The 23,335-nt window shown below is 42.5% G+C and overlaps 1 protein-coding gene across 2 annotated transcripts in view; it reads right to left on the minus strand.

The window, feature by feature from the left end:
* TAX1BP1 (Tax1 binding protein 1) overlaps positions 1-20,520 on the minus strand; it is a 125,581-nt gene extending 105,061 nt beyond the window's left edge. For both annotated transcript variants that reach the window (XM_065397972.1, XM_065397970.1), the window contains exons 1-2: positions 20,432-20,520; positions 17,606-17,789 (exon numbers count right to left, since the gene is read on the minus strand). In XM_065397972.1, the coding sequence (XP_065254044.1) occupies positions 17,606-17,782 (177 nt within the window). In that variant the 5' untranslated portion in view covers positions 17,783-17,789; positions 20,432-20,520. The remainder of the gene's footprint in view (positions 1-17,605; positions 17,790-20,431) is intronic.
* Between the last annotated feature and the right edge of the window lie 2,815 nt (positions 20,521-23,335).

Consider the following 23,335-nt stretch of genomic DNA (forward strand, 5'->3'; position numbering starts at 1 on the left):
TGCCATGGCTTTAGAGATCTTCTCGTAGATCTTTGCATTCCTTCTTTTGGAGCGCAGCTCTGAAAGCACGGACTCATCGCCCCACACAGCGATGAGATCCAAGACTTCCCGATCAGTCCATGCTGGGGCCCTCTATTAGATTGCACGGCCATCTCTGCTGGAAAGCTCTGCATCGTTGCCAGTGCTGCTGAGCTCTCCACGCTGTGCAAACAGAAAATGAGATTCAAACTGCCCAGACAGGAAAAGGAATTCAAATTTTCCCGGGGCTTTTCCTGTGTGGCTGGTCAGAGCATCCGAGCTCGAAGTGCTGTCCAGAGCGTCAACAGAGTGGTGCACTGTGGGATAGCTCCCGGAGCTATTACCGTCGATTTCCATCCACACCTAGCCTAATTCGATATTGCCATTTCGAATTTAGCGCTACTCCTCTCGTTTTCGAGGAGTACAGAAGTCGAATTTAAGAGAGCTCTATGTCGAACTAAATAGCTTCGTGGTGTGGACGGGTGCAGGGTTAATTCGATGCAACGGCACTAAATTCGACATAAACTCCTAGTGTAGACCAGGCCTAAGTAAGTCATTTAACTTCTCTGTGCCTCATCTATAAAATTAAGATGTGTTGCCCTCCCGAAAGCTCAAAGAAAACAGTATAGGCAATAGGCATGGCTAAATTCTTTCCTCACATTCCCTATCCATACTCGACCCACAAGCATGAGAGTACTCTGACTGGACACAATCATCTATACTGACAAAATGAAGCAAACCACCAGACTATGATCATACACAACACAACGCATGCACATCTTACACAGTACTTAAGTTATCCTTACGCAACTAAAAGCTATTCCATTCATCACTCCTTTATAAGACAATACCAGTATCACATCTTTTTTCATTTCAGACATATGACAATAACCCAATATATTTCCCTCATACCAGAAGTTGGAAATTTTACTATCATTTTAGCACTTTGCTATCTACAATGAACAGGTGTACTCCAGTCACAAACATCTTCAACATAAGAACAGCCATACTAAGTCAGACCAATGGTCCATCTAGCCCAGTATCCTGTCTTTTGACAGGAGCCGGTAAAAGATGATTCAGAAGGAAAGAACTGAACAGGACAATTTCAAGTGATCCATCCTCTGTGGTCCAGTCCCACTTTCTAGCAGTTGACAGTTTAGAGACAACCAGAGCACAGGGCTGTATCCCTGACCATTTGAGCTAATAGCCATTGATGGACCTATCCTCCATAAACTAATTCTTTTTTGAACTGAGTTATACTTTTTTTCCACAACATCCCTTGGCAAAGACTTCCACAAGCTGACTCTGCATTGTGTGAAATACTTCCTTATGTTTGTTTTAAACTTATTAACTGCCTGTTAATTGTGTGACCCCTAGTGTGTGTTATGTGAAGGGGTAAAGAACACTTCCCTATTCACTTTCTCCATACCACTCATGATTTTATGGACCTCTCTCATATTCCTGGTTAGTTGTCTCTCTTCTCAGCTCGACAGTCCCAGTCTTTTTCATTTCTTCTTATATCAAAAGCTGTTCCACACCGCTAATCATTTTTGTTGCCCTTCGCTGCACTTTTTCCAATTCTCTCTCTCTCTCATATATATATATATATATATATATATATATATATATATACACACACACACACCAAATTTACATGGTGGTGTTAGATCTTCTCTTTTATTATCTATCCCTTTCCTAATGGTTCCTAACACCACTGGCTCTTTTGACTGCTGCTGCACACTGAGTAGATCGGGGTCGGCAACCTTGGCACGCAGCTCGCCAGGGTAAGCACCCTGGCGGGCCGGGCCATTTTGTTTACCTGCTGCGTCCGCAGGTTCGGCCGATCGCGGCTCCCACTGGCCGCGGTTCGCCATCCCAGGCCAATAGGGGCAGCAGGAAGCGGCATGGGCCAAGGGGTGTGCTGATCACCGCTTCCCCCATTGGCCTGGGATGGCGGACCGCGGCCAGTGGGAGCCGCGATCAGCCGAACCTGCGGACGCGGCAGGTAAACAAACCGGCCCGGCCCGCCAGGGTGCTTACCCTGGCGAGCTGCGTGCCAAAGGTTGCCGACCCCTGGAGTAGATGTTTTCACACCACTATCCACAAGAATGCCAATCTCTTTTTCTTGAGTGGTAACTGATAATTTAGATCTTGTCATTTTGTACATATAGTTGGGATTATGTTTTCCAATGTGCATTACTTTGCACTTATCGAGTTTCATCTAGTAGCCCAGTCACCAGTTTTCTGACATCCGTTTAACTCTTCATAGTCAGCTTTGGACTTAATTATCTTGAGTAACTTTGTATCATCTGCAAATTTTGCCCCGTCTGTCCCCTTTTCCAGATCATTTATGAATATGCTGAAAAGCACTGGTCCTACTACAGATCCGTAGGGAGCCCAGTGTGAAAACTGACCATTTATTCCTACCCCTTGATTCCTATCTTTAGTAACTGGTTAAATCTATGAGAAGACCTTCACTCTTACCCTGACTGCTTAGTTTGCTTAAGAGCCTTTGGTAAGGGAAAGGCTTTCTGAAACTCCAAGTACCCTATATGAGGCTTTCCGGGACACTGTAGAATTGTCCCACCTCCGATCAGACCGCCCCTGTGCTGTTGAGGAGGATGAAAGGCCCAGGGAAGCAGAGCAGTCAACAGGAGCAGAGGGAAACCTTCCCATAGTTGGGACCCTCCTTCCAGCTGGTGCTGGGGTTACCTCTCGCACTGAGGTTACCTCTCCAGGGGAGGGAACTCCAGTTGCTAGGAAAAGGCAGGTGTTAGTAATGGGAGATTCGATCATTAGAAACGTAGATAGCTGGGTTTGTGATGACTGGGAGAACCGCATGGTGACTTGCCTGCTTGGTGCGAAGGTTGCGGATCTCTCGAGGCATGTAGACAGACTTATGTGTAGTGCTGGGGAGGAGCCGGTGGTCGTGGTACATGTAGGTACCAGTGACATAGGGAAGGGTAGGAGAGATGTCCTGGAGGCCAAATTTAGGCTGCTAGGGAAGAGACTGAAATCCAGGACCTCTATGGTGGCATTCTCAGAAATGCTCCCAGTTCCACGCGCGGGGCCAGGTAGGCAGGCAGAGCTTCAGAGTCTCAATGCGTGGATGAGACGATGGTGTAGAGAGGAGGGGTTTACATTCATTAGGAACTGGGGAAACTTTTGGGATGGGGGGAGCCTATACAGGAGAGATGGGCTCCACCTAAACCAAAGTGGAACCAGACTGCTGGCACTAAACATTCAAAAGGTTGTAGAGCAGTTTTTAAACTAGGAGATGGGGGAAAGCTGACTGCTGCAGAGGAGCATGTGGATCGGACAGAGACTTCTCTTAGGGGAGAGTCTAATGATAGAGAATCTCCAGGTTATAGTCAGGAGCAGAGGATGGAAGAGGATAATGTAAGGGCCAGATCAGATGAGAAACATTCACATAAAAAAGAATCTAACACATCAGAAAAGGGCAGACAAATAAACAGTGACAGGTTTTTAAAGTGCTTGTACACAAATGCTAGAAGTCTAAATAATAAGATGGGTGAACTAGAGTGCCTTGTGATAAAGGAGGATATTGATATAATAGGCATCACAGAAACCTGGTGGACTGAGAGCAATCAATGGGACACAATCATTCCGGGATACAAAATATATCGGAAGGACCGAACAGGTCGTGGGGGGGGGGGGGGGGGGGGGCGGGGGGAAATGGCACTATATGTGAAAGAAAATGTAGAATCAAATGAAGTAAAAATCTTAAGTGAATCCACATGTTCCATAGAATCTCTATGGACAGAAATTTCATGCTCTAATAAGAATATAACATTAGGGATCTATTATAGACCACCTGACCAGGACAGCGATAGTGATGATGAAATGCTAAGGGAAATTAGAGAGGCTATCAAAATTAAGAACCCAATAATAGTGGGGGATTTCAATTATCCCCATATTGACTGGGAACATTTCACTTCAGGACGAAATGCAGAGAAAATTTCTCGATACTTTAAATGACTGCTTCATGGAGCAGCTGGTACGGGAACCCACAAGGGGAGAGGCAACTCTAGATTTAGTCCTGAGTGGAGCGCAGGAGCTGGTCCAAGAGGTAACTATAACAGGACCGCTTGGAAATAGTGACCATAATACAATAGCATTCAACATCCCTGTGGTGGGAAGAACATCTCAACAGCCCAACACTGTGGCATTTAATTTCAAAAGGGGGAACTATGCAAAAAATGAGGGGGTTACTTAAACAGAAGTTAAAAAGTACAGTGACTAAAGTGAAATCCCTGCAAACTGCATGGGCGCTTTTTAAAGACACCATAAGAGGCCTAACTTCAATGTATACCCCAAATTAAGAAACACAGTAAAAGAACTAAAGAGAGCCACCGTGGCTTAACAACCATGTAAAAGAAGCAGTGAGAGATAAAAAGACTTCCTTTAAAAAGTGGAAGTCAAATCCTAGTGAGGCAAATAGAAAGGAGCATAAACGCTGCCAAATTAAGGGCAAGAATGTAATAAGAAAAGCCAAAGAGGAGTTTGAAGAACGGCTAGCCAAAAACTCCAAAGGTGGTAATAAAATGTTTTTTAAGTACATCAGAAGCAGGAAGCCTGCTAAACAACCAGTGGGGCCCCTTGATGATCGAGATACAAAAGGAGCGCTTAAAGACGATAAAGTCATTGCGGAGAAACTAAATGGATTCTTTGCTTCAGTCTTCACGGCTGAGGATGTTAGGGAGATTCCCAAACCTGAGCCGGCTTTTGTAGGTGACAAATCTGAGGAACTGTCACAGGCTGAAGTGTCACTAGAGGAGGTTTTGGAATTGATAAACTTAACATTAACAAGTCACCGGGACCAGATGGCATTCACCCAAGAGTTCTGAAAGAACTCAAATGTGAAGTTGCGGAACTAATAACCAAGGTTTCTAACCTGTCCTTTAAATCGGCTTCTGTACCCAATGACTGGAAGTTAGCTAATGTAACGCCAATATTTTAAAAGGGCTCTAGAGGTGATCCCGGCAATTACAGACCGGTAAGTCTAACGTCAGGACCGGGCAAATTAGTCGAAACAATAGTTGAGAATAAAATTGTCACACACATAGAAAAACAAACTGTTGAACAATAGTCAACATGGTTTCTGTAAAGGGAAATCGTGTCTTAATAATCTAGTAGAGTTCTTTGAAGGGGTCAACAAACAGGTGGACAAGGGGAATCCAGTGGACATAGTGTACTTAGATTTCCAGAAAGCCTTTGACAAGGTCCCTCACCAAAGGCTCTTATGTAAATTAAGCTGCCATGGGATAAGAGGGAAGGTCCTTTCATGGATTGAGAACTGGTTAAAAGACCGGGAACAAAGGGTAGGAATTAATAGTAAATTCTCAGAATGGAGAGGGGTAACTAGTGGTGTTCCCCAAGGGTCAGTCCTCGGACCAATCCTATTCAACTTATTTAAAAAATGATCTGGAGAAAGGGGTAAACAGTGAGGTGGCAAAGTTTGCAGATGATACTAAACTGCTCAAGATAGTTAAGACCAAAGCAGACTGTGACAAACTTCAAAAAGATCTCACAAAACTAAGTGATTGGGCAACAAAATGGCAAATGAAATTTAATGTGGATAAATGTAAAGTAATGCACATTGGAAAAAATAACCCCAAGTATACATACAATATGATGGGGGCTAATTTAGCTACAACGAATCAGGAAAGAGATATTGGAGTCATCATGGGTAGTTCTCTGAAGATGTCCACGCAGTGTGCAGCGGTCAAAAAAGCAAACAGGATGTTAGGGATCATTAAAAAGGGGATAGAGAATAAGACTGAGAATATATTATTGCCCTTATATAAATCGATGGTATGCCCACATCTCGAATACTGCGTACAGATGTGGTCTCCTCATCTAAAAAAAGATATACTGGCATTAGAAAAGGTTCAGAAAAGGGCAACTAAAATGATTAGGGGTTTGGAACGGGTCCCATATGAGAAGAGATTAAAGAGAATAGGACTCTTCAGCTTGGAAAAGAGGAGACTAAGGGGGGATATGATAGAGGTATATAAAATCATGAGTGATGTGGAGAAAGTGGATAAGGAAAAGTTATTTACTTATTCCCATAATACAAGAACTAGGGGTCACCAAATGAAATTAATAGGCAGCAGGTTTAAAACAAATACAAGGAAGTTCTTCTTCACACGGCGCACAGTCAACTTGTGGAACTCCTTACCTGAGGAGGTTGTGAAGGCTAGGACTATAACAGCGTTTAAAAGAGAACTGGATAAATTCATGGAGGTTAAGTCCATTAATGGCTATTAGCCAGGATGGGTAAGGAATGGTGTCCCTAGCCTCTGTTTGTCAGAGGATGGAGATGGATGGCAGGAGAGAGATCACTTGATCATTGCCTGTTAGGTTTACTCCCTCTGGGGCACCTGGCATTGGCCACTGTCGGTAGACAGGATACTGGGCTAGATGGACCTTTGGTCTGACCCGGTACGGCCGTTCTTATGTATATCTACTCTCACTCTTTTCCATATGCTTGTTGACACCCTCAAAGAATTTTAATAGATTGGTGAGGCATGATTTACCTTTACAAAAGCTGTGTTGACTTTTCCTCAATTTATACATAACTTTTTGGCTACATATATTCAGCTGTATAACCCATAGAGGACATGCTGTAAGAGCACCATACCCACAGATAAACGTCACATACTTTGGCATTTCAAGACTTCCCCAGCTGTGTTCCCTCTAAGCTGCGTGGTTGGGCATCCGCCCAGGAGAGAGTCAAGTGCCACCCAGTTGATTAGCAGAGCGCACACATCTGGCAGCATGTGTTCAGGTGCCCCTCACCCCTGCTGCTTTGCAGCCACGTTGCTCCATCCTGCAGCTGCTTCCGGGGCCCTCCTGGTGACTGTACAGAGCGGGGGGAAGGGAGGTGCTGATCTCAGGGTGTCCCCCTCCCTCTACCCCGTACCCCATCTCTGCAGAGCAGGGGAGAGGGAACAGTCTGGCTCAGGACTCGGAGCTGCTGCAGTCTGAGGTCTGAACAGTGAGTGCCTTTCTTAGACACTGCACGGTTTCTGAGACTTCAGCTCACACAGTGTCTCTATGTACCCCCATCTCCGCAGAGTGTGGGAGGGGAGACAGGGCTTTCAATGAGTGCTTTAAAGAGACAGTGCATGGCATCTCTCAAACTTCAGCAGCCGCCAGCACAGTGTCTCTGGGTTGGTCACTCACCTCAGTCTGTGGGTCGATCTTACACACACACACACCCCAGAGTCTTTCAAACTCACCTCCCAAACACATACTTGTATTATTGTTGTTCTTACTTCTTGGTACTTCCTGCAATGCACATATATTCTCTGTACATTTCAAAGTGTTATTTTAGTGTTTTGGCTGGTCTATGCATTTGATCATTTTTATTTCTCTTACACTTAAATTTAATTATTTGAGTAGTGAGTTCTAAAATGCCTAACTTGTCCTGGCTGAAGTAATTATCCCTATGGTAACTTATTAAAAATATATATTATATCTAGGTTTGTTTCTTTCTACTGGTAGCACACATCTGCACATACATTGATGCACATAAAATTTATTCTGCGCATGAATGGAAAGAGAAGGAACATTGTTCCCCACCCCTTTAGGTATAAGCCAAAATAAAGGTACAACCTTACTCCTAAAAAACTGGTAGATGTGCATCAGCTGCATAAACATACATCATGATGTATCAGATTTGTCTTTCTGGTTTATCAGTTGAGTTGTATAATAATAATCAGCTTAAAACATAAGTATGAAAAAGTAGCTGACCCCCCACCAAAAAAAAAAAAAAAAGTACATTAATTCCTCTTACTTGAAAGAGGAAACTTCTATTAATTTTCATAAATATATGCAAAGTAGCATAATACATTGTTTTTTCCTTCCACTATTGCTTCTGTCAGTGATTGACTCTATTTGCTATTCCATTCTTCTCTTATCAAATGTAACTATAAGAAAACCAATACATCTATATGACAAAAAAAAAAAATTGTATGTAATTCAACTCAAGGACACTATTAGTTAAGTCCAGGTGTCCTTAGTCATTTCCACGTTAAAGGGTATTATATTATCCATTTTCTCTACCAAAAAAAGGAAAAGTTTCAGATCCTGTAGGAGAAGAGTCTAAAGCCATTTCCTCCTCTGTCCCTGGTGTATGCAATCCCTTTCATCCTCTTCTTTGTTCAAGACTGGCTCAGGCTACCAAATCAGATGTATCTTCAGAGGAGATGCAAGTGGAAAGAAACAGCATCAGTTCAGCTGAGACAGTACAGTGCTTCTCTAGTGGGATAAGGCACTTTTCCCCTCATTTTTAAAACTGGGAGATTTTGCCAACTACCCCACTGCATTCCTCTCATGACGGACCTTGAAGTCATGACCCCAAGGCTGAGAATCCATGGTTCAGTCTATATCTAGGTGATGCAGCAACATGAAAATCAATATTCATCATGCTATTCAAGAAATCAAAATGTTGCTCGGATGCTAGGATTTGACCTATAGATGGCATGAGCAGTCAAGGTTGGTATAAAGTCCTCAAAGTCTGAGACAAGAGCTGAAGCCAGGCGACAAAGGATGGTCACCCTCTAAGGCCTTTATTTGCACTTCAAGAGGCCAAGCTTCTTCATATAGCGATACACAAAAATCACATCAATGTTCTTATCATTCTGAAGCCTTGGTGTGGGCCTCTTCACTCAAACCTGGAAAAGCCAGCAAAATGTTTTAAGAACATAGTTCCACTGTAGACGTATTAGGCTTGTGGCTGATTCAAAGGCTTCTGCAAACCTTTATTATATAATATTCAATCTTGCCTTACTTTCCAGTTTACTCCTAGGAGAATTTTGTGTTACTGCGCGTGCGCAGAATTCATGTCCCCTGCAGATTTCTTTGCTTCCCCGCAAAAAATTACATCTGATGAGGAAGCAAAGGGAAGGTGCAAGAGCAGTCACTCGCCTCTCCCCAGCAGTACAGGCAGGTTGGCTTGGGCACCCAGAGCAGCCAATAGAGACATGAATCACCGCCGGGGGCCAGGAAATATGCATATGAGAGAGAGAGAGAGAGAGAGAGAGAGAGAGAGAGAGAGAGACGGTCTCTCTCCCTCACTATTGCAGCAAGCTCAGCGTGGAGGGGCAGGGCTTTGGGATGTTTCTGAGGAGGTGCATGGGGCAGGATCTGTCCCCTCAGTCAGAGCAGAATATAGCAGCCTGCCTGCTTAGTGAATTATTCCCATTGTATTTGTGAATTCCCTCAGGAGTATAAAACAGGTTTAAGAGTTTCAAGGCTCCTTTACATTGCCAGAGTGGTGTAGAGGACAGTATGACCTTATAAATGCTTATGATGATTTAGTGATTAGAACTGGTCTGAATTTTTGGACTGCAAAAATTTCCTATCAAAATGTGCTTCATGAACTGTTTGCTACTGACCTTTCTGGAGATGGTCAGTAGCCAATATAAATATTCAGTTTGATTCCCCAGCCCTCACTTGCTCTTCAGTTGCCTACGATGTAACACTGAGCATATGGCTGCATATATTTTTTGACTAATAACTAGAAATAAAGGGTCAAACCTACTTACATTATTATTAGGCAAGGGGGCTTGGGGATTTCCTCCAATGCTCCCCACTCACATTCTCCATCCATTGTATTGTAGTTTAAATAAGTTACCAAAATAATTGAAACCAGAATAATTGTATTGCACTATTTTGACAAATAAAATATGCAGAATTTTAATATATTGTGTGCAGAATTTAATTTTTTGGCGCAGTATTCCCCCAGGAGTACCAGTTGTCCAACTTCACTGTGCTTCTGCATACTTGATCAGAGAGAACTAAATATGGTGTGAATATTTGATCCTGGCAATGTCGATCCTGCAGAAATATTCCAAGGCATCCCTCCAGCAACACATGGATATAGATTCCTCCTACCTCCCCGCCCCCCCCCTCCGGGCTGCCCTCCCCTCCCTAGCACTTGTGGTGCCCTCCGAGCTGCCCTCCTGAGGGCCCCCCCCCCAAAGTTTTAGTCACAGGTATTTGTAGTAAAAGTCATGAACAGGTAAGGGACGTGAATTTTTGTTTACTGCTTGTGACCTGTCCACGACATTTACTAAAAATACCCATGACTAAAATGTAGCCTTACTAATAAGTCACTTTTTGTGTAAAGAGTGTTTCCCTTCTATTATAATATGTAGGTGGTTCAACCTTTTTTTTTTTTTTTTAAATAGTCTCCACATTGGATTTTGTTCCTACTCAGTCCACAGCATTTCATGCTAGATGTATGAATAAATTTGCTTTTTAAGATTTTCCTACCTTTGTCTCTATTTATAACTAAGTATTTATAACTATTTATAAAGAAAAGCAACAAGGAAGAGAGGAAGGATGGTCCATTGGTTAGGAAACTAACCTAGGACTTAGAAGACCTTGGTTCAATTCCCTATTCCTCTGGGCAAGATGCTTAGGGTCTCTGTGGCTCAGTTTCCTATTTGTAAAATGGAAATAAAAGTACTGCCCTATCTCACAGAGGTGCTGTGAAGATAAATTAAAGAATGTGAGATGCTCAGATGATGATGATAGAGGAAAGTTAGGTACTTAAGACAACCTAATGTGATCACCTTCTAAATACACACTAGGACATTATGGAGAAATCAGAGGCAACACTTCTGTGTGTGCACTGAAAAACAAAATTATGTTAATTGGTAGAAGTACAGATCATAAACGTTAAAAAAAAAACCCACTAAATACTCTTGTTATAGCTTGGTTTTGAGTCTTCAGAAGCTCAGAGAAGTAACAAATGATCTAGTTTCCAATTCTCTCTGAAGCATTAAGTTACAGATAAATCCATGTATTGCATTGACACTAATGCCAATTTAAGTTTTGACCTTTTCAGCACTAACACCCAAAGTGAATATGTCTGCCCCTGGATAAATTCAAAGGCTTACCATGGTTTGTCATTCAATTTTCTCTTTCTGTCTATGCTTAAAACTCAGACCAGGCATCAATACATAAACAGAAAAATAAATTTACTTTTCTTCTAAAAGGGCAAAAAGCCAGTCAAAAAGAAAGTATCAGTATTAAAGAACAGCCTAGAACAGGGGTCGGCAACCTTTCAGAAGCGGTGTGCCGAGTCTTCATTTATTCAGTCTAATTTAAGGTTTTGCGTGCCAGTAATACATTTTAATGTTTTTAGAAGGTCTCTTTCTATAAGTCTATAATATATAACTAAACTATTGTTGTATGTAAAGTAAATAAGGTTTTTAAAATGTTTAAGAAGCTTCATTTAAAATTAAATTAAAATGCAGAGTCCCCCGGACCAGAGGCCAGGACCCGGGCAGTGTGAGTGCCACTGAAAATCAGCTCGTGTGCCGCCTTTGGCACGCGTGCCATAGGTTGCCTACCCCTGGCCTAGAACAACATGTAATAATCTGTCCAAAGTTAGGAGTCTGAATTCAGAAGGCAAGGTAATTCATTTAAAGAAACATGTATAAATTAATTAGGACTCCAGTTCCCCAACTGTGTTCTATTAACCACTGGTGGCTCAGAAAGCAGCTGCTGGTGATTAACCGAGAACTGATAGGTAACATGGTGCTGGCCCTTCCTCTTTTTCATCTACTTCAAATGTCCTTGCCAGAATGCCCGTAAAAGCAGCTGCAAATGAGGCCAGTCTAGCTGCCTCCCTTTCAGGCCACTGCTCCATAACATAAGTAAACAGAAGCCAGGCACCATCAGCAGCCATTTAATGAAAAAGGAATACCTAGAGAAAGATGGAAACAAGCAGCATGCACAAAAGAGGAACAGAACAGAATGGGTATGATAACAAAATGAAGAGAACAGTGATTAATTTCAAAAAGACAATACATTTATTGCATTAAGGACAGTTGAAAATATATTTAGTCCTTTCCTAAAATTACTTATTCATGTAAGCAATTGCTATAGTTGCTACAACAATGTCCTGCAACCCCAAAGGCAAGGAGAGATAAAACACTCAAGTTGTGGTTCTCTCCATGAGGATGTCTGAGAACCCAGGCTAGGAGCTTGAGAAAATAAATGCCTTATACAACACACAAAAAATGGGGAAACTGACTGTTTGTGAAAGGAATCAGTTTAAAACTGCATTTAAGGATGGAATTCTAAAAGGGACAAAAAGAATAGGGGCAAGTACTAAAATGAAGGCCTTAAAAGGAATTAGAGCAAACTTCATTACACTGAGCAAATTTTATATACATGACCAGAGGCAACAAAGGACAAAAGAGACGGGGGGGGGGGGGGAGGGGGAGGGAGAGAACACAGTTTTACAAAGGGAGTTAACACATTTAGATGGCAAGATACCACAACTCACCTCAGTATGTGGAAACAAACATAAGCCTTGTCTACACTTAAAATGAACACTGACATAGCTACATCACTCAGGGATGTGAAACATTCACATCCCTGAGCGCTGTAGTTAAGCTGACCTAACCCATGGTGCAGGCAGGGCTACTGCCGCTCAGGGAGGTGGATTAGCTGCATTGATATAGGAAGCATCTACACTACAGTGGCATAGCTGCAGTTGTGCCACTGTGACTCCCATAGTGTACACAGCCCTTAGATCTTAGTCAGGTCCCTCATCCATCCCTGTAATTTCCTATGTTTAACTAAATGAAACTTCCACTAGACATCTTGACATAACAGTTTTTAATACAGACACACAACTATCACTGGTGCAACAGCAATAACTTCCCATAAGACTCAAAGATGGCATTCATTTAAACTTTGAACAGTTTTGGTCTTTAAGCAATTCATTCTCCTCCACAAAAAGCCAAGGTCTTCCCATCCCTCTACATTCACCGCCAATAAACTTACACTTTGAGGTCACTGACAGAAGTCTGATTCTCTTTAGACACAATATCAAGACCACTACTACATAGGACTTTAATCATTCTTGTTATTTAGTGAGTTCAGAATCCCTTGAAGACCACTTCACTAGGCATGCATCGTATCCTTCACACTATTACTCACCTTTCTAAACCTCATAAATAATAATCAAGTGTGATTCATCAACTTTCCCAGCAACCCCAAGGTATAATCAATCTCTAACAGTCGTTTATAATCTTTGTCCCCAGTACAGAGTCTGATCTTGTACCGATAATGGTTGTTTCAGCAAGAAAACAGTTTCTTGATCAGACATTTTTCATTTTACTGCAAAGAATGTTTAAAAAGGAGAAAAACAAACCAATCTTATGGGGCTAGATTTAGAATTTTTTCTCTTTTAAACAGGGACACTATAATGTATACTAACTGCCTCCCTGATTTTTAATCAGATGCATGTAACATCAGTTTTTAAATTCTAACTACTTCAAAAGAATGACAGGACTATATGTGGGTTACCTTGCCTCTTCCCAGTTCATCTAAAAAATTATGCCAACTCCAAAATTTAAAGATGTTCTTTAAATTCAAAGTTTCTTACAGTAGCAGTATATACCCATAATCAATTACAACCTCAAAAATGTCCCCTAACTTTAAATTTGAGTTCATTGTCATAATTTAAATTAATTTATAAAACAAAATGAAACTCTGTTATACAAACAGTCACTGCCTATTACTGCAAACTTGTAGTAAAACATTTTAATCCCATTATCCTCTTCACTAAAACAACATTCCTTTGAAATTCCAGTGGAATGCTTGCACCTCCATTCTTCAAATGGATGTGCATTTTACCTCACGTACCAGGTTTATTCAGTTGCAGTCAAATCATACTTTGATTCTCTCCTGCCCCCAAACTTTGCAGATTTGCAAAATGTGTGCTTAAGAAAAAATTCTCCTTTATAAAACCCATGTACTCCTCCTGCATAATTCTTGTAGCAATTTCATTTCAATGCTGCAGACAGTGATTGTACAATGTCCACAGATGCAATAGAGGTGTAAGCAAGTCACAGTACCTATCTATGGGGAAAAATGATTTGTTGGTCTTAAAAAAAAAAAAAAAAAAAAAAAAAACGTATTACCTTTTGACAATCTGAAGACTAGAGATGTCAAGTTACTTGGTAGAGCATTTAAACCTAACATTTGACAGTACCAATATAGCTAAGAGACAAAACTTTCTAGTGTAGGCAAACCCTAAGACATACAGCAAGGAATGCAAAGCAGGCAAGGGAGATGCAATATATATATATATAAAAATTCTGTCAACAGTAATGGAAAACTGTGGGAGAAACATCCAAGAGACAGTTATCTTAGAGACAGGAGGAACACTGCAGCCAAGCTCAGCGAATTATTATAATGAAACCAACTCCAAATGCTGAGCTCCCTAATTCCTTCCACTGCTGTCTCACCTGGTTTTGATCTACAGATAACAGGAAGGAAACAAAGAGCCTACATTCTCCAACATCCTTTCTCTGTGAGCAATTATTGAGGTGCACAGAGAAAAGTTTTTCTATAACATTATTCTAAAAATTAACACATTAACAAGAGACTTAACTTTAGCTACATGTAAAAAATAGAAAAAAAATATTTGATAAGTGGAAGTTGATAAAGTCATAAGAAAAGGCTACAACTTTAAAACATTTCATTTTTCTGTAATAGTCCTACTCTTGGTTGTTTTCCTGTATTCTGTTACACAAGCTACATTTAAAAAAAAAAAAGTCACAGTTGCAAAATCAAGCACTTAAAAGTTAGCAAACACCAGAATTAAGGCTGTCTCTGCAACTTTAGTTTGGCCCCCTTGTGGGTACACTTTATCATACAGTCTAATTACATGATCACATGCTATTTTTTCCCCTCACAAGACCACTGCCTGATTAAGTGTACAGAATGGACCTGGCTCTGGGGATGAGTCAGGGTTGCAAAGTGAAGAAAACTATTGTCTGTAGGATTCCTGCCTCATTTGCCTTTCTAACTTCTGCAACAAATGAGGCAGGGGACTGAGGAAGAGAAGGGACTGTTTCTTGGTTAAGGTAACTGAATGCTGCTTGGGAAAACTGGATTCTATCCCTGCCTCTGGCACAGAATTCCTATATGATCCTAGGCAAGTCACAAACAAAACTTTCCAGAGATGGTACTAATTGTGTGTTCCTCATTTTCTGGGTGTCTGACTTGAGACCCAGGAATCTGATTTTCAGAAGTGCTGAGCACTTGCATCTGCAACCCAAGTCAATGGGAGTCGTGCTTTGAAGATAAACAGTGCTACATAATGCTAAATATGCTAAAAATATCTCAGACTGGGCACTAAGAATTAGTGAATACTTTTGAACTTCACCGCTCTGTGCCTCACCTGCCCATATGTATCATCTCACAGGCGTGTTATGAAGATTAATTATGTTTGTGAACAGGGTTTGGCAGTGTGTGGGTGGGAAAAGTAGTACTTTAGCCCTCCCAATATGTCTAATATCGGTGTAAATAAAATGAAACGGGAGAGGATGGGGCCCCAGCCAACATGATGTACCAGAACCCCAAATTTCTCTCAGTAGACCTGTTTGTGAAGTAGATACTACAATGCGTGCCACAGAAAAGCACATGAATTAGTTAATAATCCTGCCTTCAGAGCAGAATTTGAATAGTGTGCAATAAATAAAGCAAGTGGCCACAGTTGAACAGTTTTTCTCATTAAGTGAACACCATCCACTCTGCACACTGATTGAGGCAGGGCTCCTGTGGAAAATATAGTATGTGATCATGTAATGGAAGACTCTTATAATGCATTCACACAAAGGGACTGAATTAAGGTTGCACAGATGTCAGAGTTAACTTATTTCCTAACTTCTCATGCTTCTCCTTGCAATCTCACCAATGTCCTTTTTGACATAGATTGTGTTTGTGTCACTTCCCAATTCTTTTTTTTTTTTTAAGCAGACCAAAAAAAAAACAAAAAAAACCACACACACAATCCACTATGTGGCATCATACTGGGGAAAAACAACAACAACAAAAAACTACAGAAATTGCATCATGTGGCATGATGTTGACATCCACATGGGTCATCATCAGGACTGGAACCTTTAGATCCACTGCACAGACTCTGCCACTTGGGCTAGCAGAGTAATCAATAGCAATCGTGGGTTGTAATCCTCTATTTGGACCAGCATTTGAGAGGGATGAGACACTTTGCCCATGCGTTTCACAAATATCTGCTGATAGCAGAGAAATAGGGAGACAAGAATTTCGGGTTCCATTCTAGGCTTTGGAGGGGAGCATTCTCCAGTGGACACACAGTTCTGCCATTTCCCCCAAGACTGACACATTCTCCTGTGTCCTCTCCAACTTGTCACTGTTCTAGTCCTTTCTCTTCCCCATTTCTTTACTCCTTTTCTCGGTCCAAATGTCCACTCCTCAGACTTCTCATCCAGTCCTTCTCTATGGACTCAGAGTCCCAGTCCCCATTGTTCCAATCCCAGTCCCCCTCCATTCCCCTGGCTCCATGTCTCCAGTGTCTATACTTAGCCAGTCCCACTTCCCCCGTCTTGACTCTTCATTCAATCTTCCCCTTCAGATGTCCCCATGCACATGTACCTCATCCCACTGGCTTCCAGTACTTGTCTCCCTCCCCGGGTTCTTTATCCAATCTTAGTGCCCCACCTCCAGGTTCCCTGTCCCAGTCTCTTTGACTAACCAGTCCCCATTCTATTGCCACACCAAAGCTCCTTAAAAGCTATGTCTCTCCACCTCCCAACAAGCTCCCACACTCCTCATCCAGTTTCAGGCTCTCCCCACCAGCCTCCCACTCCTAATTTTCTTGCCCAGCCAGTGCCAGTCTCCCCACTACCCCAACTCCCACTCTGTTTTCCTCCCCTTCACCTTTGATTCCTTCCACCACCATTCTATTCAAATGGCTTCTTACTACATGCTGCCTTGGTAACACCAAGGGGGGGCACTCAGAGCACAGGGGAGACAATCCTTGCTCTCAGTTCCCTGACCAGCCCACAGAAACCTGAAGTTTCTATTACTAGAAAAGTCCTGCTCAGTCCCCTGCAGGAGCTTGCTCAGTGTGGACAGACTCTTTGGGTAATTGAGCTACGATGCTCTAGCAAGCCTCTACTGAGCATGTGCAAACTGATTTTTCACATTATTATAAATTGGCCAAATTTTCACAGAGACTGCAAAAGGCACATCCTTAAAACAGAGACCATACCCCTTCCAAATTTCATGTTCTTTGCTCCAAAACATGGGCGCACTAGAGTTTCTCAAAGAAAAGGTTGCTAGAATTTAACATAGCAAGACAACATTTTTCTCCCTACCCCTATTCTCAGAAATAGCCAAACTGTTTTGGCTGAAGTTCACATCAAGCTTAATTTTTTGGGAAGACACCCAGCATGGAAAATTTCATCCCAAACAGTTATAATTTGGCAAAGTTACAAGATTCTGTTCCAGTTGCTTATCACAGAAAGCACTGTGCTTCCTTCATAATAGATGGTGCTACCAGCTCACTTAGAATACCTGCATTTCAATTAGCATATTTGAAAACCAAGATAAGACACTAATTTGCAAGCAAGTGTCAAGATCTAACATCACCAGGATTTATCCCACAAACATATTTCAAAGAGCTTTTAGAGTTTATTTTTTTGAATCAGTAATTTAGAATGCAATGGATATTCAGTTATTGAAAAAGTACAAACTCGCTTACCTTGAAAATACCAACCCAATCCTTTTGGTGTGGTTGGATATACTGGGTCAGAGTGTAATGACATTCAAGGTGTACATTAGGAAGGTAACTTTTTGCCACATTTTGAAAGATCACATGTGCAAAGTTGGAAGTCTGCAGAGCATTACTTGAAGATGGGGCTTCTTGAAAGGATGACATGACTGATCTGTAACAATATTAGAATTTTATTACTTCAGAAAAGTTATACCAGAAGAATAGTCTAAGACGTCATAAATGAGTTTAGTTCTCTTGAACGGTGCAACAACGTGAGCCCTACAAAATAAATTTCTCTATTCACAGAAAATATACTCCATAGCGAGCAGCTACAGCACAAGGTTTCACAAAATACTCTGCCTTGTCTAGACGACTTCTAAGGATGAAAGGGTAGCTCGCTTTGCATGTCCAAAGACAATAAGAAGATGGAGCACTCCAGGTGGGTGTCTCTGAATCCAGAGACAAGGAGGTCTATGACTTACAACCAATATTCTTAATGATGCTGGTTGCCTTGGTAAAGAGCACCCTAGGCTTGCAGACCTCCATAATCTCCCCTCCCAGGCTGCTGCTGTTCTTTTTCTGGAGGGAAGGTTACTAAGCCTGGTGACCTAGTATGGCAAGCAAACAGGAAGGTCCACTGCTCAGTTGCTGTAACTGAAACAGTAGTTTGTTTTTTTAAAACACAAGTACTAGTTTCATTCTAAGACATTAAACTGTTTATTAAGAAGCTGTCCTGTTGATTTCAATGGCACTATTCATGGTAGTAAACCTAAGCACATGCACAAGTGTTAACAAGATTGAAGCTTAATACATCTATAGGGAGAGGAGGCAGAATATTTGAATGTTGCAATTTATCTTGCTCCATTTTGCAGTTGCTGTTATTAAAAATTATAGTAATTACAACAACAAGCCTTGATTCGGGCGACAACTGAACCATCAGTAAAACATATTGTTTCAGGAACTACACACCCAATACCCATTGGAAATATTTCCATAGGGGGCTGACCAATTCCAGTTCCCACTGAAGTGAGAGGGAGTAGAATCAGCTCTTAGAATGTTCCCACCAGCTTGCCAGAATATTACTAGATTTCCAAAAACTAAAAAAATAAAGCAGTTAAGAGTTAGCCCCATTTTTCAAATAAAATGGGCAACTGGAATGAACAGATACTGCTCAGTCAAATCCAGGAAGGGTTAAACAAGATTTTCTAGCCCTAAACTCAAATATCTTTAGCCTATTACCATCTGATTTAGTTCAATACATAAACCATGCACTAAAAGCAAGGGCATATTGTTTCGCTAGATTAGACTTTAAATAAGGATCAACACAGTTTTGCACTTTCACCAACACAACAAAATGGTAAAATAAGATTTTGAATTAGCGATTCCCCATGACTGCAAAGTACAGGTGAAAAATTAAACTTCAATTTACACAAAATAAATTAAAAAGCAAATTAAGTGTAAAGGAAGACATTAACATAGCTTTGGAGAGACAAGGAAAGAGAAGATGACAGGGCTGAAGTATAGTAGGGTAGTAGCACCCACTGGGGTTAAGGGTCTGCCTAAGCAACTCAAACATAGTACAACTTTATTCCTTGGGTATACTTGTTCCATTCTCTCCTCTCACTCTCCCTTCCCCCCAGAATAACAAGAAGTGATATTTAAGAGACTCCCCTCACATTTTATCCAAAATATAAGTTCTATAAAAGCTAACTTTTACAAACATGCAGTACAGTTTCCACAATTTTCTTTAAGTCTAATTAAAATATTTGTTTTTAGCAGTCCCCACTGGTGCTTGAAACCAAAACATCAGAGCAGGAATTGCAGGAAAATTGATATTTTTGATTTTCACTGTCCAAGGTGTGAAGTGCAAAAGAGTAACCGAAACAAAAAGGAGTGACAAGCAAATTGTACTTCTAAAATTCTTTCACTGCTTAAAAAAAAAATCTTAAGATCTTTTTAGTAATACAAACACAAAGATATTAGTTTCTGCAGACAGCCAAGCCATCTGGCACGACCAACAACTTTACTGAAATCTGTTTTTTACAGTTTTCAAAACAGGCTCGTCTAGTCTTTAACAAATTTGCATTTCTGTAAATCACCAGAATGTGTATGGGATTATAATTTATAGGCAGGAAAAATCTCTGAAGTTTGGATGCAGCTGAAACCTATTTAGAGTTACAAGGATGACCCCAGAGACGTTGTGAAGCAGCGAGGGCCGCTTGTTTACGCAGCTCAGAGTGAGCTGGCTTGGCTGCCAGGAGAAGCATTTACACTTCGCTGTTGCCATACACTAAACAGTGCGTCCCGCAACACACCGTAGTTTAACGTTAGGAACAGTTCCTCGGAAAACAAGGACCAGCTCCGCCCCCTCCTGCTGCAGCTGGGCTCTAAGCAGTTCCGGTGCCCGGCGGTCAGCGCCTGAAAGCCCTCCCCGCTTCCTCATCAGCAGCCGGGGCGAGGCGCGCGCGACCGACCCCAGACAGGTCACCTTTCTCCGACACCCCTCCGCTGCTCGCCATGGATTCCCCCTCCCCCCCGCAAACGGAGGTCCAGCCCCGCCCCCATTCCTCCTCCCCGACACAAAGCGGCCGTAGCAACACCGCGGCCCCCCCCCCCCCCCTTTGACCAGTGCCAGGCGGTTGGGCCGACAGAGGCCGCGAGAGCCAGGGAGCCGCTGCGGCCGGTAACCGGGGAGAGCGACTTGAGGCTACGAGACTGAACATGTAGCGCCCCCCTCCCCGCCGGGCCCAGAGTCACGGGGCACGAGCGCTCTGCCGCCCCGCCCGGCACGGACAGGCCGAGAAAGGCCCTTACCTGGGACGCCCACGGAGGCAGCTGGGGACATCAACACGGCACCGCGGCCACCGTCATCAGATCAGCACCTAGCCGTCGTTGCACCACCCTGCGACGTCACTTCCGGTCCCGCGCCGGAACTGCTGGACGAGGGGGGCGTGGCGGGGCCTGCTCTGAGAAAGCCGAGCCCCTCCCGCGACTAGGCCTGGGGTGGTCCCCTAGCAACCCCCGCCCAGCAGACACCTACAGAAGTCCGGGAGTTAGTCCCATACACCCTCCCGTGAGGGGATTAGCCCCAGAGCCCGACACCTGGCCCACGAAAGCTTATGCTCCCGATACTTCTGTTAGTCTTAAAGGTGCTACAGGACCCTCTGTTGCTTTAAACACACACACTGGCTTTAGGGATCGTGCACTATAGTGCTCGCTCTCTTCCCCCACTTCCCCCCGGACTAACCCTGGGGACCCTGTCCTATAGCTCTTCCTCCCCCCATACAAACACTCTGATCCTGGCGAGCCGGCCCCGTATCACTCCCTCCGCCCCCCGACCCTGAGGAGCTGGCCCCACAGCACTCCCCACCTCACACTCTTGCACTGACCCTGGGGAACCAGACCCATAACGCACTGACCCCTAATCACTCTAACCCTTCCCCATTTCATGCACTTGCCTCACACACAGACGCCAACCCTAGGGAGCTGGCACCAAAGCACTCCCCTCGCCCCACACAAACTGACCACAGAAAGCCACCCCTATAGCTCACTCCCCTACCTCCAGATACACACTTTGAGGAGTAAGTGTGGGTGGGAGGGGCAGCTCCAGTACTCACATTCCCAAACATACATCCCAAGCACAGTCTTTACCCCCATAAAACACATCTACCCCACCACTCACCTTTTACACACATCATTACACCTTTCCCCCACCTAATACTTATCCCTAAATCTTCACTATGTGCTCCTACACTTGCCCTGATGTACACACTCCCCTGCTCTGTGTGCACCCCCTAATTCACTAACATTAACCCATTAATCAGCTGAACATCCTCTACTTCCAAATCTATCAAAGGATTAGATATCAGGCATGACACACTAGTCCCAATTCTCAGATGGTATAAATTGGCAATCTCCATTAAAGTCAATGGCTAGGCTATACCAGTTGAAGATCTAGCCCAATGATCCACTCAGTTCTGCCTGAATTGGATTCAAAGTCCTAGGCTATAAAGCCCCTTGCTAGGTGATTTACCTGAACGAAAGAGGGATTGATTGGGTAAGAAAACTGATGAGCAATCATCATCTGCCTAATGAATCTTGTTCAGTACACTGAAACCTCTTCTTCCTCAAAACTTCCTTTACCCTGAATGTACTCCTGTATTCTCTCCCTGTGAAAGAAGTACATAACAGAGGCATGAAGTCATACTAGTCCTTGAGGAACCAGATTTACCTTTTTGGTAAGGTTATAACTCCTTAATGATTAGCTCTGACAGAAACATAGCTACAATTGATTATATTAATTTATATTTCAAGTGATAAAGCAATTCACTACTCTTTTCAAGCAACAAATTACAAAAAGAACTTTAGTGTTTTATTTCTACTACAATTTAATATTTAAATGACTGATATTTATATTTAGTTATAGCATGGGATATACAGTAAGCTTTTCAAAAGCAGCAAGTGTGTACATTTTACTTTCAGATCAGTTCACAAGGCAAAGGAAGAGAGCATGCAATAATCTTTCTCATGTAAGCACAAGTGAATTTGTTAGAGTGGAGAATGAAGCTAGCTTGTGTGTTAATCAGAAAACCAATAAATATTTCTAAAGAAATGAGAGTTATTTTTGCTTTACCTTTATCATCCATTTCTTCCCCACACTGCTCTTTGGAATGTGACATGTAGCAGCCTCTTGTTATGAGCCACTTTCACTGTTTTTTTTGTGATCTGAAGTTACTATATATACTGATCTGAAGTAATATAGTTAGGGCCCTACCAAATTCACGGCTGTGAAAAATGTGTCATGGACTGTGAAATCTAGACTCCCCCTTGAAATCTGTATAGTATAGGTTAAAAGTCGTTTGTGTACTTTTAACCTATACTATGCAGATTTCACTGGGGAGAGTAGCATTTCTGTAACCCAGGGTTCCAACCCAAAAGGGAGTCGTGGGAGGGTGGGGTCGCAAGGTGATTATAGAGGGGTCATAGTATTGCCACTCTCACTTCTGCACTGCCTTCAGAGCTGAGTAGCCAGACAGTGGTGGCTGATGATGAGGGCCAGCTCTGAAGGCAGCAGCGCAGTAGTAATGGTGGCAATATCATACCATGCCATCCTTACTTCTGCACTGCTGCTGGTGGTGGCGCTGCATTCAGAGCTGGGTTCCCATCCAGCAGCCAATGCTCTCCAACCTCCAAGCTCTGAAGACAGTGCTGCCGCCAGTAGCAGCACAGAAGTAAGGGTGGCAATACCGCAAACCCCCTATAATAACTTGGCGACCACCCCCACAACCTGCTTTTGGGTCAGGACTCCAGTTACAACACTGTGAAATTTCAGATTTAAATATCTGAAATCATGAAATTTACTATTTTTAAAATCTTATGACCATGAAATTGACCAAAATGACCTGTGAATTTGGTAGGTCTCTAAATACAGTGTAAGTTGTACAGTCAGCACTGGGGAGTTGATGAAAATAATCAATTTTGCTTTCATTTTGTATTCTTGTACCCATACTACTGGTTTTTGGGAATGTAATGTGTGTGCTAAATCATGTCTAAGGCTACGATTTAGTCACGGGTATTTTTAGTAAAAGTCATGGACAGGTCAAAGGCTGTGAATTTTTGTTTATTGTACATGACCTGTCCATGACTTTTACTAAAAATACCCGTGATTAAATCTTGGGGGGTGGTATGGGGAGACTGCTGCAGGGAGGTATGGGGGGC

The sequence above is a fragment of the Emys orbicularis genome, chromosome 2 (assembly GCF_028017835.1).
Source record: "Emys orbicularis isolate rEmyOrb1 chromosome 2, rEmyOrb1.hap1, whole genome shotgun sequence".
In the NCBI taxonomy this organism is placed as follows: Eukaryota; Metazoa; Chordata; order Testudines; family Emydidae; genus Emys; species Emys orbicularis.